This window comes from Ziziphus jujuba, chromosome 3, assembly GCF_031755915.1.
Source record: "Ziziphus jujuba cultivar Dongzao chromosome 3, ASM3175591v1".
Lineage (NCBI taxonomy): Eukaryota > Viridiplantae > Streptophyta > Magnoliopsida > Rosales > Rhamnaceae > Ziziphus > Ziziphus jujuba.
In genome coordinates this window covers 4,469,576-4,486,676 of record NC_083381.1, presented here as the reverse complement: position 1 = coordinate 4,486,676, position 17,101 = coordinate 4,469,576, and the positions used below count along the sequence as shown (strand labels likewise).

Below are 17,101 nucleotides of genomic sequence, written 5' to 3'. Positions count from 1 at the left end.
TATTAATATTTTTTCTTATGTGTAACAGTCAAGAACATCTGAACCTACGGTCACATTCACTTATTTTCTTGTTCTTTTGTTCCTCACGGATCAATTTTTTGGCATCTTCTGCTTTCTTTTTATTCTTTTTTCCACTTTTTTATAAAAACAACAATAAATCTAAATGGGAGAAAGTTGTTTGACTAGGTTTTTTGTTCTTCATCTTCAACAATTCTTTTCAAATTAGTTCGTCAATAAAAGGTATTTCATTCTTTTCCTTTTTTCTTTTTTTCTTAATTTTTTTTCTTATTTTAATATGATATATAAAACCCAAATAGATGTGTTCCCGTTCAAATTACAGAACCCAGATATAATGGTGTCATCCGATATATATAACTCGGATGGATACAATTAATCCGAATTATGTATATCGGATGTCTTTATGTCGTTCGGATTACATAACCTGGTTACAATTGCGTAATCTGGAGCATATAACTTAGACAAATACAATTTATCCGAATTATGTATACTAGATGACTTCGCATATCTTTGTGTTTTCCTCCACATTATATAACCATGATATGACTGAAGTAGTTTGGTATACATAATCCGAATGTGTTCAATTCGTCCAAGCTATGTATACAAAACGACTTTACATATCATTCAAACAATTATTTTTCTCTGGCATATAGAACTCAGACATGATCAAACTATTCGTGGTACATCGTCCAAATACCTTTGAAGTGTATACGATAAAAACAATTGGTTGAAAAAACATATAGAGCAAAAATTAGACAAAAATAAAATACTAGACAAAAAAAATACAAAGATAACAAATAAATAATAAAAGAAAGCTAAATACTTACATTTTTAGAAGATATGACTTACTTATTAATATTTTTTTATTTTTTCTTTTTGATTCCTAAACTCCATTGTCTCAATTTTTAGGATTTATTAGTTTTTTTTTCTAAAAGTCTATTATTGTGTGTGTAGTAATTTATTTTTATTTTGTTTATATACTTGAAAGTATTTATGACTTTCTAAACAAAGAATATTTTTGAAATATTGAAAAGTTATAAAAAAAAATATATATATATAGTATGAGCATCAGAATTTTTATTGCGAATAGAACTATTTTTATACAATTCTCTGAGAAGCTAGTTTTATATATTTTATTAAAAGAAAATTGTACTTTCAAATTTTAAAATGCAAAATAATAAATTAATTAATTAACTATAAATTTTAAATATCTGGATACAAATCAAACACTCTGAAAAATAATTTATAGAAATTTGATTTCCAATTAATGAATTATCAGAAAACTAATTCAAAAGAATTAATTTCTTTCAAATTTTCGACTCTGCCCAAACAGGGACTTCGGGGATTATCAATTCCGAAAACCAAAACAAAGATCCTCCTATCCATCGAATAGATTGCCAAAGAGCTCAACAATATCATTTAAAGTGAAAATTTGATTACTTTAGTCACAGATACCATACAAAAATAATTAAATCACCGCACAAACACTCCATGAAAACCTTTAATTAACTTGTTGAGGCCTATGAGAAAATAGCCAAGATATTTTGAACATCAAGTGATAAATCCCCAAGATTAATTTGTAAACATCTTAGCATGCAATTTCTCATTTTAAACATATTAACTATGCATTTTCATAAAAGAAACACCAAAATAATGCTTAGAAATAATATTATCTATGCATTTTCATAAAAGAAAAGGTTTATAAACTGAATAATGAAGACAGCTGAAAAAACACATGTATATTATACACATACATATATATATATATATATATATAGAGAGAGAGAGAGAGAGAGAGAGAGGTAAAGAATTTTCTTATTCTTTTATCAAAAAAAAAAAAAAACAATTTTCTTATTCGGGAATCATGGATAAAATTTGTCATTTCGTCCTCTACATGTAATCCAGGATTTTTTTTTTTTTTTTTAACCACCAATTACATGTAGAATCCCAGATAAAATTTATTCAGAATTATGGATGAGAGAAGAATTATATCTTCAAAAACACTCCTGTAACAAAACACTTTAATTTTGAAAATTAATAAATATCTCTTGAAAATTTTGAGTGTGCTTAATTTGATTGAAAAGTAAATAATGAAAATTTATCCAAAATTGAAATAGAAATTCAGCATGGCAAAGGGTCAAGCCTGTTTACGGAACTTAAGTGATTTGGAAATCCATCAACGACCCTACTCCACAAACAAAATGAAAGAATTAATATTCTGAAAATTAAACTTCTTAGTTGTGAAGCATGCAATTAATTTGAAGAATATATTGGATGACAATGGGTTTTTTTTTTTGCACTAGTGCGCATATATCATTTTTTTTTTTTAATGATTTTACACTTAATCTTTTGCCCTTTCTCTTTTTTATTTTTCTTTATATGCTTCAATCTCCGCTTAAACTATGTAAATAGTGTAGTTACAGTCCCTAACCTATAAATGCAATATATTTATCTATTCAAAGGCACTTATGTTTGCTTGTAAATGGCTCGAACTAATTTATCTTTCCATTTACTGTCTTAATCTGCCTTTCACATGCAGAAAAACATATCCAAATAGTTCAAAATATTGACTTTAAGGGTTAGGGACTATATAACTATGTAGTATATACGTGAAATTAGTTTGAGTTGAAGTGCAAAATCATAATAAAAAATAAAAATAAGGGGATTTGGTTCAAAATAACCGATTAACAATTTTTAGTATCAGGATTTAAACTCTCCGTTAGGAAATTAAAATCTTGATTTGTTATAATTAAATCATAGACCATGACAACCATATATGACTATTAAAGCAATCAAAGTAGGACCTACAGTAAAGTCATGGCAACAACTATGTTATATGTGTGTCTAAATGCATCAAGCAACAGTTGTTGAATTAACTGTGAAGAGATTAGTGTTTAAAAAGCTTGTCAAAATTAGGGCCCAATCAATTTCAGTCAATTTTGAGCTTTAGTGTAAAGAGACATCTAAAACGGTGTGGTTGATTCTGTCCCTCATTGTTCATACTATATATACTCATACATATGACAAAACTCCAAAAGCCATCCAATATATTATTAAATGCCTTCATGTCTTTGCTAAGTGGCATTGCCGACCTCAAGAAGAAAATAAAGGATGCAAAGGAAGTGGGGGCAAAGGCACACAAATTCCAGCTAGGAAGAAATTCTCAGAAGTTTTTAGGTGAAACTACCTAATACCTTTATGTTATTTTATTGGTTTCTATTCTTAGTCAGAAAAATTCCTATTTACTAGTATATATTCACATGATCTCAAAAGGATCCATAGATTGCTCGTCCAAAAATTTGGAACTTTCCCTTTTATCTTGATAATTGCTCTAGTATAATAACCTCAAAACAAGTTGGCTACTTGGAACTTTCCCTTTTATCTTGATAACTGCTCTAGTATAATAACCTCAAAACAAGTAGGCTACCAAGTTTGATGACATTTATGTAAATGTCTTTTTATAATTTTTTATGTGAGAGATTAAGCATATATAAATGATAAATGACAGTAATTTATTATTAAAAAAAAAACATTTATCAAAATCAACCTCTTTTTATAAACGATTTCAAATATTTTCAATTTGATTTTTTTTCCTTTAACTTTATAACTAATTTATTTAAAGTAAGCATTGCGTTAGAAAACCTAGCTATCATTTAAAGCACAAACAAATTGTGAACGAATAATGTAAAAACTTTAAACAAAAAAATTGAAAACCGAAAGCCATAAACATAAATTTACGAAAGGAATACCTAGCTAAGCTCTTTTATTATTGAGGAAGGAAAAAATTGACTAGGTAGTAAATAAAACAAAAAGATTTTTGTGATTGACAAAGATTGAGGGGAACACATATATTATATAATATAAGGATAAGGAAACATTTTTGTCAAAATGCAAGAATGATAATATTTTTGACAAAATCTATAAAGACATAAAACAATTCTGACAACTTCTTGAGGACACAGAAGTAATTTTTTTAATAAAGCAAAAGTACCATAAATTTTCGGTGCATCTCCTTTCACAAGTGCAGTACTTCAGAATTAATTAATTCCCAATTGTGTAAAAATGACAATACACATAAAATTTAGAGATAAATAAATTAACAACTTGCCAATTTTCCCATCTGCTAAACCCAAAAGGGCAAAGTAAGGAAATGGTAAAAACAATAGTCCACAAATAGTTCCCCTTTACGCTACTACTACTTTCACTACTGGTGAAAATGAAGCAAAGTTCCAAATTAGGGAAAAAGCCAATAGCCATATGCGATCAGTACCTTTTTTAAGGAAAATATGTGGTGGTGGTCTGGTTTCGCAATTTAGGCTCAGCTGAAGACTACTTTATTTCAGTCTTAATGCTATATTTATATACGTTTATGTCTATATCTATATATATAAAATCATAGTTTTGTTTGTCATCTTTTCGTAGTTTTAATTATTTTTGTCAACACTGTCCCTATCATACTGCTAAAAAGTAGAAATAAACCGTTGCAAATGTTGCCTAGGTTGGCACAAGAATTTGTAGTCTTTCATTTGAAGGGAGAGAGAGGAAAGCCGCTTAATGATGCTTATGATAATATTGTCATGTTAATTATTTCCTTTTAAATTTATGTGCTTTTCCAAAATATTATATGATTAAAGCAACATATATAATTCTACGTTGAGGAGTTAATTTCGATTTGAATTAGAAATACGCGTTTTGTTATGTATCACAAACTGTGAATTTTCAGATTCAACTAGACAATTTTTATTTCTCATACATTATAATATTTGTCAATTAATATAATTATTTTTAGAAATTGTGATAACAAGTAATTTTCCACACTTATAAATTATCAAAAAATAAAAAAATTAATTAGATGAAATTAATCCAATTACAAAAAATTAATAATATTAGAGAAATTCCCCATGGGAGTGCACCAAGAAGCTCAGAGATTAAGTTTATGAAGCTGCAAATCCACAAGAGACATGAGAGGAATTTTCTTCACACACTCCAAGCCAAACAAGAAGAAATGATGGTTTTTGTAAGTATGATAGTTCACAGCATGAAACTTGTGGACGAGCAAAATGAGGTTGATTTTCTTAAAAAGTATTAGAAATTTGAATCTAGTGCGCTCCAACGTTCAAAATGGAACTAGGATCCTCGTGATACATCAAACGGTCAGAAAATCACCATGTGAAAATCTTTAAACCAAAATCAAAATAAATAAATAAATAAATTGTCGATTTGAAAAGTAATTTTTCTATGGGTACTATAAATACCAGAGACAAATGTTTAAAGGGTCGTCAGACATACCCAACCGCATTATAATTCTCAGTCACACTTTCAAATCTTATTTTTTTTTCTACTATCTTTTTCATCATTATACCTTCCTGTCTACGGGAAGAAATTAGAATAAACAAAACCCCATGTCTGCTTTTGAACTTTTCCCACTTTCTTCTCATTAAAATATGCCTTGGTTTTTTTCTCCCATTTCAGAGAACCCATGTCAGATCCCAAGTTTCCACTGAAATTTTCCATGCATTTTTCACCCTTTTTTTCAAATCTGATCAAGACCCACCTCCCAAAAATGCAAATCCTGAAATGGGTTTCCCAGCTCTTGCTCATGTTCTTCTTCTTCAGTTTGTTCTCAGATTGTCAAGCTCAAACAAACCCTGTTTGCTCTGAATCAGATAGAGCTTCTCTTCTCAGCTTCAAAGCCAGAATTTTGAAAGACACGACAGACACGCTCTCCACATGGATTGGAAAAGATTGCTGTGGAGGTGGTTGGGAAGGTGTTCAGTGTAATTCAGCTGGAAGAGTTACTGCTTTGCAGATTCAGAGACCAGATAAAGACATTGAGCTTTACATGAAAGGCACACTTTCACCTTCTCTTGGTGATATGCATTTCTTGGAGGTTTTGATAATAAGTGGTATGAAAGAAATTTCAGGTCCAATTCCAGAAAGTTTCTCAAATCTATCCCATCTCACCCAGTTGGTCCTAGAAGACAATTCTCTTCATGGAAGCATTCCTTCAGGTTTAGGACGTTTGTCCTTGCTACAAAGCCTCTCACTTAGTGGGAACCATTTGATAGGTCAGATTCCTCCAAGCCTAGGGAATCTTAGAAACCTTTTCCAAATAAACTTGGGAAGAAATTCCCTCAAAGGTTCAATTCCTCCAACTTTTGAAAACATCCATGGTTTGCAGTATCTTGATCTTAGCTTCAATCAGTTGTCTGGGTTCATTCCAGCTTTTGTAGGGCAGTTTCAGAATATTACCTTTATTGACCTTTCAAATAACCTATTGTCAGGTCAGGTACCCATTTCCTTGTTCAGCTTGTCCAAGCTTTCCGACTTGTCTTTAAACAATAACCAACTTTCAGGGAAAATTCCAGTCCAGATTGGGAGCCTAAAATCCCTCACCAGTCTTTCATTGAGTGGGAATAGGTTTTCTGGTCCTATTCCCTTAACAATTTCAAAATTGCAGAACCTTTGGTACCTAAATTTGTCAAGAAATGGCCTCTCTGAACCTTTACCAGAAACTCTCCACAGAGGCATTCCTTCTCTGTTGTCAATAGACCTTTCTTACAACAATCTAAGTTTAGGGACTGTTCCTGATTGGATCAGGAGTAGGCAACTTTCTGATGTTCATCTTGCTGGCTGTCAACTTAAAGGAACTCTTCCAAGCTTCTTAAAGCCTGATTCTTTGAGCTCCATTGACCTTTCCGATAATTATTTCACCGGTCGGATTTCTCACTTCTTCACCAACATGTCAAGCTTGCAAAAGCTCAAGCTCTCAAACAACCAATTGAGATTTGATCTTTCAGAAATCATATTGCCAGAAGGGCTTTCAATCTTTGATGTACACGCGAATCAGCTAGTGGGATCTCTCTCGAGGATCCTAAATAACAGGACAAGCAAATTTTTGGAGGTTTTAGATGTATCCAATAATCAAATTTCAGGAGAGATTGCAGAATTCAGAGAAGGTTTGAGGTTGAGAGTACTCAATATAGGAAGCAATCAGATTATTGGACACCTCCCAAGTTCAGTTTCGAACCTTATCGAGCTCGAAAGGTTGGATATCTCAAGGAACAAGATAACAGGCACCATCCCAACGAGTGTAGGATTACTGGTGAAACTTCAATGGCTTGACCTGTCCATCAACGGGCTCACAGGAAGGATTCCAAATAGTTTATTGGGAATTGGTCTGAGACATGCAAGCTTCAGAGCAAACAGACTATGTGGAGAAATCCCACAAGGCAGACCACTTAATATCTTCCCTGTAGCTGCTTATGCCCACAATCTGTGCTTGTGTGGGAAGCCCTTGGCACCATGTAAGGGAAAGAAACAAGAAGATATGAGCCAGTAAGATGCTGACTCAATTTCCCAAGGAGATATGCTCAAATAGGCCTTTCCTTTTGAGACAGTCTTATTATTGTCCATTTATAATCTTATATTATTTGTTTCAATTATCAATTACTTACTCTAGTGTAGGGAAGCTTAATTTACAGTCAAATTCCTCATTGGTTGGGTTTGAGAAATTTATGTAGTTGAAGAGAATTAAAGCTATGGAAAAATAAGCGATTAGAAAGATTATCTCAAACAACCTAGTGTAGTTAACAGTTTGATATCCAATCTTATGTTCTTATGAATTAGTGAAAACCCAATCCCTTCAATTGCCGCAAAAAGAAAGTAAATCATTTCAACTAAGCCAAAGAATCCAAGCCAAGTATCATTAAAGGAAAGCAGAGTAATGAAAAACAAAAAACGAGTAACATCAAGTTAGAACCATTTTAATATTCCAAAATGAAGATTAAAGCAAGTAGTTAAGTAGTTATCAAGCATTCAATGATCCAAAAAGCCAAAATTAAAGGACTATGTTACTATAAGAAATAACCTAAGATCTATATTTTCAGCTTCATTAATAAGCCAACTTCCAAAATTTACAAGGCATCAAATCAATTTTCTCCATCAAATAGACATAATATGAAAATTCAAACACCACCAAAATCCTACTCTTCATCAGACACTTCCTCCACTTCCTTATTATCCTCAGCTTCTTCCTTCTCTGTACCTTCGTCAACCTGAACATGCAAAAACAAAGCCAAAGTTTAAAAACAGAACACAGTAACAAACCCAGATGTCTCAACAATCAATATAAAGTATCAAGAAAGTGAGAAAATCTTACATCTCCATCTTCAGCATTGTCACTCTCCAATGCCTTGTCATACTCTGCTTTAAGCTCAGCAGCTTTATCAGTATATTGCTTCTTCTCCTGAACCCATTTAACACCACCAAAACATCAGCACACATTAAAATGATTTGCACAAATCTTGGATTGAACATCAAAATGACACCACCAAAACATCAGCACACAATTCCTGCACAATTCAATTCTTCAATTGAAACTCACCTCATCTGTCATAGACTTCCACTTGGCTCCACCCTCCTTAGCAACCTTAAATTCCATTTTAGAAAATAGAAACTGTCAAAACCAACTTCATCTACCAAACACCATAGCAACCAATCCCATTTAACATGTTGATTTCTTATAAAACATCTTACCGTCTTAACACCCTTAGAATCGGGATTAGCTTCCTTGAATTCTTTTCTAAAGTCATCCCTGAAAGCATCACACATTACATTAACATCCAACTTTTGTTACAGAAAAAGAGATAAGAGGGGTTTACATGAAGAGGAAAAATGCAGTGGGAGGTCGCTTGGGCTTGTTTGAATTCTTGCCCTTCTTTGCCTTCTCATTTTTGGCTCTCTTTGCTGTCGGTTCCTTGGATGTGGATTTATTTCTATAGAGGAATAAAACATTATTAAAATAAAATTCCTGTAAGAAAAAAATAAAAAACCTCAAAAAGCACATTACATCAAACAGTTTAAATGCACGATATAGACCTCTCACTAGCCTTCTTGGCCTCTGTTGGCTTTTCAACAACTTGAGACTCTGATAAACCAAAACAACAAACAAATTACCATTTCATCAATTCCAAAATTCAAACAATTAAAGAGCAATAACCAGAGAGATAGAGAAAAAGAACGTAGAGACCAACCAAGGTTCATCTTGATTTTCGCATCGAGGCTGCAACTGTGAAAGTTGATCAACGCCACTGGGACATCCTTATTGCACTCCTCGCTTCACAAAAAGCAACCCCAAAAAACAAAAAACAAAAAAGATTTTCAATATTCTCCTCAAAATCCCATCAGTACCCATTTTCTGTTTTTCAAGTCCAGACGGAAAATTGTCCAAACACAAACAAACAAGCCTACAGATAATGAAAGGAAATGCGATACCCAGAAAGAATAAGACTCAAACAAAGCATAAGAAAGAGACTCTCTAACACAAAGCTTATACAAAACCAAAGAAAACTAAATACCCGGAAAATAATTTAAGAGTCAGACAAAGAAGAAGAAGAAGAGGAAAATGGGTACCATCGGGCAAAAGCACTGCCATCTTTGCCGCGAACGAGACAAGGACCAGCACCAGACTCATCTGTGGCTTCCACTCTTTTCCTCGCCTTTGCTGGGTTCGATTTCAAAGACCCACCTCCCATTAATCTTCTTCTTCTTCTTTCTTTGAGTTCAAAAAATTGCAGAGAGGAATTGAGCTTTTCACACAGAGAGAGAGAGAGAGAGAGAGAGAGAGTAGAATATAATGAGAAAACCAAGAAGGATTATAAATATAAATGTGAAAGATTTTTGAATTGTTTATGGGAGTGGGAAATTTTGGATTTTCTCAAATTTGGTTACCGCGAATAAATCCCATAAAAGAACCGCGCCTTTTAATTTTTCCTCTTCGCGGTTCTTGACGCGAAATTGATCTTCATCATCGACCGTCCGTTTTTTTCCCCCTTTATCGACGGTATAGATTCACCGTCATCTTCTCATTTCGTTTCGATATTTCCCCCCCAGCATATCTGGGCTTTTTTGATCTTTTTGAATATTGGATTGGGCTTCGGAATCGTCCCAAGGTTTGGTCTTTATAAATCTAATGAAGTAAATGTAACGCAAACACCATTTAATAATTGGGTTTTTTTTAAAAATAGTCACCTGCCACCTTCACAATTGAAAAATAGTATTAAAAAAAATAATAAAAAAACTAATCAATTGCAGACAAAAATATTCTTAGCTAAATTGAAAATTACTAAACATATCATCCTTTTTTCTTTTTTCCTCCTTTTTCAAAGAAACACTGATTCTAAAAATTTTTTTTACGAGATTGATCTTGTTCGCCTCACCTTTTTTTAATTGTATTTTTTCACTTTTGAGATTAAATTTAGGTAAAACTTTTTTCTTTCTCTTAACTTCTATATTATTTTAATTAAATCTAAAACTATTTTTGTTAAATGAATTTATATTTTTTAAGATTTTTTTAATATAGTTATTTAATAAATTAGTTTATGATCTGTTCTATTTGAGTTTAGAGGTACTTAGGTTATATATAATGTGAAAATTAGGAAAAAATTTTGTAAATCTGAAAAATCACGAAAATCAGTAGAAGTGTAGGAAAATTGACAAAAAAGATAAACTTTCGCCATTTTCCGTCAATTTGCTAGTTTTCGTTAGGTTTCTGCTTGTTTTTAGCTAATTTTTCACCAATTTTTCGTCAAAATATTATATCTAGCAAAAAAAAATAGAATCGATTTTTTTGAGACAGTTAATATGTTTGTTTAGTATTATTCATATTTTTATAATTTTATTGATTTAGTTTAATATTATTCATTTAATTTTGTAGTGAAATAAAAGATCATGATATTTTAATTACGATTTTATACGATGGAACATTGGTGCAAAATGACGGTGGTCATTCGGAGTATCAAAGTGGTAAAAATATAATGGTTTCCATCAACAAAAAATGCACAAAATCCATTGTCTTATAAGTAGGATTGTACAAATCAATTTTCTTATACTTCGAATTAGAGATTTTTAATTTAGTGTGTTGTGCATTTTAAATTTATGTCTTTTGACAATTATTTTATATCATAGATATATATTATACTCAATGGTAATATTTTTTATGTTGTGATAATCGTGTATTACGTATTTAAAAATTTTAGTTTAATAATTTTTCTTTTTTTAATTCATGACATATTTTGTCTCCACTTTCATATTCAATTTTTTATCCGAATATTAATTTATTTTTCTATTACAAATGATTTTCCAGGTGTTGATACCGATCTGCACCTAAGCGGATTGTGCAAAAATAAATCTAATAAAAATACCACATTTTCAAGAAAGTAAATTAGTTATCTTTGCACCAATCCTAATAAAAATTTCTATCAACCATATATATATATATATATATCAGATTTTTCTTACCAAATATTATTTTTGAGACATGGTATACCGAGAAGTTAGAAGTCAAAATTTAGAAAGAATTAGAAATTTGACATTTTCATATTGAATCATTCAGTAAATATAAGATAAAGAGTTGTTCAATTATATTTTTGGCCTGTATTCACGGCTTGAAATTGCCAAAAGAATGACCTTAGCAGCTCCCCCTAACATTCAGAACTATCTCCTTCGGTTTTACTGCAACGACAACTCACAAAACATGTCAGCATAATGTCTCCAGTTCCTAAAAGACCAGATATCGTTGTCGCCTTTGCACCCAACTTCAGCAGATAAAGTTGTAGAGAAAAGTTGTGAGTAGAGAGCAATTGATTGAAATAGATGGTTTATTTGCAACAAGCAACCTGAATCATACCAAGAGCACTGTAGGAGGTGCTCCTGACATACACATTACATTAGGAAAACATCGATTGTAAAGCATCTCATACATAAACAATATGACACCAAAGAAAGAAGCAATGTAAATCATTGCAAGAAGCTACATAAAGACCGGTGACCAGGGAATAGACAACTAGTGAGTCAGTTCAAATCCACAAATAACCTTAAAACAACTGCATGAAATATCCCTTCCAATTATTAGAATGGACATTTTAGATATGGCAAATGTATCAAATATAAGTATTGCCTACAACATATCAAATAGATTGCATAACCATTTCATGTTGCAATTCCACAGCTACTGTTGAACAAACATGAATTCAACTATTAAATGCAAGAACACCTAAAAACAAGCTTGCACAAATCTTAATCCTCTCTAAGATACTAAAAATTGCTAATATCATTTGAACATGAATTGACACATTAGAGAAGATAATGTTATTCTTTCTTTGAATCCATGACATATTTCATCTCCACTCTGATTTTTATTTTTTTATCCCAATATTAATTTATTTTTCTATTGGAAATGATTTTCCAACTGAAGAAATTTTTTTTTCGACAGGAGAAATTGATTTTTGACATGAAGAAATTTTTTTCCAACAAGTGGAAAATTTTCCAGACGCTGATACCGATCTGCACCTAAGGAAAGTGTGCAAAAATGAATCATAATAAAGATGCCACCTTTTCAAGAATATAAATTAGTTATCTTTACATCAAAACCCATCATTAGCACTAATCCTCGCAAAGTTGTCACTGGAATGATGCATTTCTTGTACATAACTAGATATAACTTAACCTTTGTGCATAATGGCTTTCTGTAAGGATACTTTGAGAATAAACGATATTTGATTCAGTACATAAAATAAATCTACTTTTCTTTTGGAAGATGGAAACAACATAGATATATTAGCTCAACCACAAACTGAGCAGCTTCTTATGCTAAGTGATTGAATTGCCTATTTCACTGTCAGTAACTTTTAGTGTTCACAATGTAGAGTTTAAATAGGCATCCTTTTCACTTCTCCTTCTCATTTTTAAAGCATGCAACTTTTGTCCATCTTATTTATTGTGGTCAACATTCTATAGCTCATTTGCAAGTCAAAACTGGATATATACATAAATAATGCTCTTGCTTAATCTTAAATAGAGAGAGAGAGAGATAAAAAGCAGGTAAGCTTTCTATTATATGTGTAAAACATGCTATATGGAACATTCTATTACATGTGCAGTACATGCTCTATGGGACAATGACATTTCAATTCCCACAAGAGTTCCTTTAATATCTCTCATATTACTTGATCATGCTACTGGAACATCTAAGTGAACTGGCTTACAAAGCCAGTTAGTACCAATCATATTTCACGACCAACTATACTGAAAGAGGGAGGGAAAAAAAAAAGGGAAAAAACCAGAAATTTGTTTCCAGAATGAAATTACAGTATCACTTTATTCATGCTTTGTTAGTACCAGCTTTCTTTAATGGTTGTTCAACAAATGTCTTGGTCGCTTTTGCAGCTAATTCCAGTGCAATTTCAATCTATAAAACACAGAGAGAGTGAGAGAGAGAGAGAGAGAGGTTTTTTCAGATTAAAACAAAATGGTCAATATTCATTTAAAAAAAAAAAAAAAAAACCTGTTTGAGAATAAAATGTGCATGACCCATCAAGAAAAAAGGAAGAAGAGAAACAACCTGAGACTTCTTCCCAATCATTTGGCCATTATTGTCATCCTGGAGCTAACAGTTGATATGCTGATCTCTAATCCATTTTTCCCCAAACATCAATAATCTTATTCCATTAGATACAATTCAAACAGGGTGTTTAACAAACTGAAGACAAATTAAACAAAACTAGAATTGTTCTTACTCTTTTCGATTGCTAGTCCATCACGCTTCAGAAACTCAGAAATTGTGATCACAGTAGGAATAGCTGTATGAAATAGCTATGAAAGTTAGCCAATTTATCAAGTATTATAACAGTTCCATACTAAATCCCCAAGTTATAGAACATAACAAAAAAAACCCCAAGTTTACATTACAACACTTGCCTTAATACAGAGACTCGGTATCAAAATGAATTCAATTGTTCATGCTGTTACAGAGAATTTACAGAAGCTTTATAACATGGAAATTTTCGTGTATTTATATAAACGATTTTTCTTATATTTATATAGCCATAGGAATTTCAATCAAAATAACAATGTGAGAAAATCAAATCGCATCCTCCCAGAAAGATAAAATTTGCAAAAGAATTTGGAAATTTCGATGTATTCCTGCGACAAAGATATAACAGTGGATTAAAGAAAGTTCTTTGTTCATTTTCTTTTTCCTACGAATTCTTGTCAACCAAACAGCATATAATCAAGGAGTGAGAAGTTAGGAAAAAAAAAGAAATCATATTTTACCTTTGCATGATTGATGTAGAAGTAGAACAGTTTCTTATTGTTGGAGACATGAATCCGATTCTTGTTCTTCTTCTTCTTCGATTCACCAGAAGCAATCTTGCTCGCACCGCCATTACCAACAACAGCAACAGTGAGCTTCTCGTCGTTGATCTTGTTCTGAGCTCCCCCTTTAGCCTCCATAACCTCTGCAACAACCAAGCTCGCCTCCATTGCAGATCTCTCTCTCTCTCTCTCTCTCTCGCTCTCTGTGAAGTGTATGAAATGCGCGGGGAATATATTCTACTCGAAGAACGGAATGGTTTTTTGGGGAGGGAAAGTGAAAGGGAAAGCCTAGTTGCATTTACAAAGGGAAAGGGAAAATAGATTTAAAAAAAAAAAAAAAAAAAAAAAAAAAAAGGAAAGGAAAAGGGTATTTTAGTCCGGATGTATTAAAAATTGGTTAGTTTTATTTTTTTTCCTATTTTTCAAGTTTGATTTGGACAAGGGCTATTTTTCAAAAAAATCCCTTCATAATTTGGAAGTTACGCAATAGGGTAAATTTTTGATTTCTTGTTCTCAAGAAGATGACACTGGGCACTTTTAGTGTTTGAGAAAGGCGTGTATTTGGTTGGTATGGTTCTGTATACAGAACCTCCCATTTTCATCATTTTTGTTTTTTGGTTTCTTATGAGTAAGCATTTGAGGGTTTTGCCTATGTGATAGGGCTTTGATCTAGCAACATTGTATTTTGTGAAGGTGATTCTATATACGTTTCAAATTAACTTTATACACCAACTTACTTAATATTTCCAATTTTTAGTTACTGATTTAATTACAATTTAAAATATTAAAATTATTCATATTTTCCTTTCCCGTTGGAATGAGATCTTCCGTAATCTATGTACCCCCAAGGATATTGGCATGCAATTAAAAAATTCAAGAGCTTGGTCAATTTATGTTTTCATTAGTTTCTCGATTTACCGAAACACTTTTACTTCTTTAAAAAATAAATATAATCAAAAAAGAAAAACTTCTCGTTGGCACGCCTTAAGCTTTTATAAGTGCGGATTGTTAGGAAATTTAGTGTGTATTAACCATATATTATCTCACAAATGTATAATCACAAAAACTGAAATTTTATTCAAGCAAAAGATTAAAATAATATCATAAGAAAAAAGTATAAATTATAGAAAAACCAGATCGAAGCTATAGTTGAACTATATTCTCTTCAGACGAATTTGTCCCATTTAGATGATTATAATATTATGATAATTGTCTTCCGGGATACAATAACAATATCTCTTAATAATAGTAAGTATTTCAAATTACCAAAATCAATGAACCAAACATAACTTAAACTCTCTCACATACGTAACACTTAATATTCTCTAAATGTTAGTATGTGATTTTAAAATTGAATTCTTAAATTAAGAAAATGAATAGAATAAATCTCTGCATAAATGTTAAAGGATATGAACCAATAAGTATATTCACAAAGATGGATTTTAATAAAAAAAAAATTATAAGTAAAATTGATTAACGAAGAGATACTTTTCTAAAAGTAACACCGCCCATTATGAATTAATACTTTATAAAAAATAATAACCTTAATGAAACTATACAATTTATATCTTATAGAAAAGGTACTTTTTAAAATTTCATTCAATATTGAAAAATTAATAAATATAATTTAATTTTTTCCAACACAGGTTGAGTCTGTAGTTAGAAAAATTGGTGAATTTATTTATTTATTTATATTTTTTCTTTTGTGTGTGTGTGTGTGTGTGTGTGTTGTCTAAGTTGATGCCCTAAACCTTTATGCCTCCTTGTTCTTAAGATGTATTAGGAGTAGGACTCCACCCTTTTAAAGCTGTAGGCAAAACTCAAGAACACTAGTTCCTTTCCCGATTCCTGAGGCTTGGATCTTTCTCTATCCTCTATACACAGGGCTAACGACAAATAAGAATGATAATAACACCCATCAGTGCGTGATCCTGATTGGGTCAGGTGTGGACAATCTTAAACTTGTTTTATATCTGGTTCATGTCTTTTAATTTTATACCTGATTTAGATAAGGGTTGGGGATCAAGTACTCCAATAAAGAAGAAAAAGAAGAAGAATGATATTTCAAATGCCTTTTTAAATATGTGTGTGTGTGTGTGTGTATTTGAAAACAAACCAGGCTAGGACGAGTAAAACCCAATTGACAAAATCCTAGATTGGTTTTTATTGCGTTGGGATACTGTCAAGTCTGGTGGGATCAAGTTTCTTCTAACCTAGGTTTACTTGACCGGATTACCATTTCTAGCAACAAAACACCCAATTGCTCATTACTTGTAGCCTTTCAGTTAATCTTATCACTTTTTATTTAGGGTTTTTTATTTTTTAAGTCCAAACAATATATATAAATAAGAATTTCCTTTTTCTCTTAAAAACATGACAACTTTCTCACGATTCTGATGCTAAATTGAAATCTAGTAAACCCACCATGGGCTTTTAGCGACATTCCCATTCTTTTTCTCTTTCAGTTTGAAGGATGGGGCATTCAACATGAAAAGTGCAAGGACGAATCAACAAGGAGACAAAGGAAACAAACAGAAAAGTAGTAAATAAGGATTAATTCTCTTAAATGACATGGTGACCACTCAATGGGGCTACAAGGAATAGGACAGGAAATTGAAAATAGAGGATCCCCACTTTGACAGCAACAAGTGGTGGATAGGTCTAGTTGCATGTCAAGTAGTGATATGATGAAATAAGTATGTCAGCTTGATTTTCTTTCTTCACACCTTTTTTTTTCCTTTTTAATATTATTTGTCATTATTTTATAACCATTTATATTAAAATTTAAAATTTTAAAAATAAAAATATATATTTAGTAATATATTAAAATTTTATTTATAAAAAATAAATTTTATCAGATAAAATTAAATTATTATGTACAAAATAAGAAAAATTTTATGTTAGTTTTATAATAAAAATTATTATT

General features: G+C 31.5%; 3 protein-coding genes across 6 annotated transcripts; 1 reads left to right on the top strand and 2 right to left on the bottom strand.

Moving 5' to 3' along the window:
- The first annotated feature begins 5,285 nt into the window (after positions 1-5,285).
- Positions 5,286-7,470, top strand: LOC107421875 (LRR receptor-like serine/threonine-protein kinase FLS2). Its single transcript, XM_016031222.4, has one exon. It carries the CDS (start codon positions 5,498-5,500, stop codon positions 7,358-7,360), a length of 1,863 nt encoding a protein of 620 aa, XP_015886708.3. The 5' UTR covers positions 5,286-5,497; the 3' UTR covers positions 7,361-7,470.
- Positions 7,471-7,763: 293 nt separating this feature from the next.
- LOC107421880 (high mobility group B protein 7-like) lies at positions 7,764-9,759 on the bottom strand. Its single transcript, XM_016031228.4, has 8 exons — positions 9,433-9,759; positions 9,054-9,136; positions 8,899-8,947; positions 8,682-8,795; positions 8,557-8,614; positions 8,405-8,449; positions 8,180-8,266; positions 7,764-8,075 (listed from the first exon to the last, which is right to left on the bottom strand). Exons 1-8 carry the CDS (start codon positions 9,552-9,554, stop codon positions 8,004-8,006), a joined length of 630 nt encoding a protein of 209 aa, XP_015886714.3. The 5' UTR covers positions 9,555-9,759; the 3' UTR covers positions 7,764-8,003.
- A 1,616-nt stretch (positions 9,760-11,375) lies between these two features.
- LOC125423327 (uncharacterized) lies at positions 11,376-14,486 on the bottom strand. Of its 4 annotated transcripts, XR_009638211.1 has the most exons (5): positions 14,134-14,486; positions 13,596-13,671; positions 13,421-13,487; positions 13,198-13,267; positions 11,376-11,730 (listed from the first exon to the last, which is right to left on the bottom strand). XR_009638211.1 is itself a non-coding variant. In XM_060815316.1 (4 exons), the coding sequence occupies exons 1-3, from the start codon at positions 14,341-14,343 to the stop codon at positions 13,438-13,440; spliced, it is 336 nt and encodes a 111-aa protein (XP_060671299.1). In that variant the 5' UTR covers positions 14,344-14,486; the 3' UTR covers positions 12,891-13,267; positions 13,421-13,437. The 4 variants fall into 4 exon arrangements, 2 of the variants coding, with proteins under 2 accessions (XP_060671299.1, XP_048333009.2); XR_009638212.1 differs by lacking the exon at positions 11,376-11,730 and having other exon boundaries at positions 12,891-13,267; positions 13,596-13,658; positions 14,134-14,484; XM_060815316.1 differs by lacking the exon at positions 11,376-11,730 and having other exon boundaries at positions 12,891-13,267.
- Positions 14,487-17,101: the final 2,615 nt, after the last annotated feature.

Excerpts from the sequence above, each read along its gene's own strand:
- LOC107421875 (XM_016031222.4), top strand. The coding sequence starts at position 5,498 with ATGTCAGATCCCAAGTTTCCACTGAAATTTTCCATGCATTTTTCACCC.
- LOC107421880 (XM_016031228.4), bottom strand. The coding sequence starts at position 9,554 with ATGGGAGGTGGGTCTTTGAAATCGAACCCAGCAAAGGCGAGGAAAAGA. Across the intron at positions 9,137-9,432 it reads GGCAGTGCTTTTGCCCGATG|CGAGGAGTGCAATAAGGATG; the intron begins GTACCCATTTTC and ends CTTTTTGTGAAG. Across the intron at positions 8,615-8,681 it reads ACTGCATTTTTCCTCTTCAT|GGATGACTTTAGAAAAGAAT; the intron begins GTAAACCCCTCT and ends TGATGCTTTCAG.
- LOC125423327 (XM_060815316.1), bottom strand. The coding sequence starts at position 14,343 with ATGGAGGCGAGCTTGGTTGTTGCAGAGGTTATGGAGGCTAAAGGGGGA. Across the intron at positions 13,672-14,133 it reads TCTACATCAATCATGCAAAG|CTATTTCATACAGCTATTCC; the intron begins GTAAAATATGAT and ends TAACTTTCATAG. Across the intron at positions 13,488-13,595 it reads TGGACTAGCAATCGAAAAGA|AGATCAGCATATCAACTGTT; the intron begins GTAAGAACAATT and ends AAAATGGATTAG.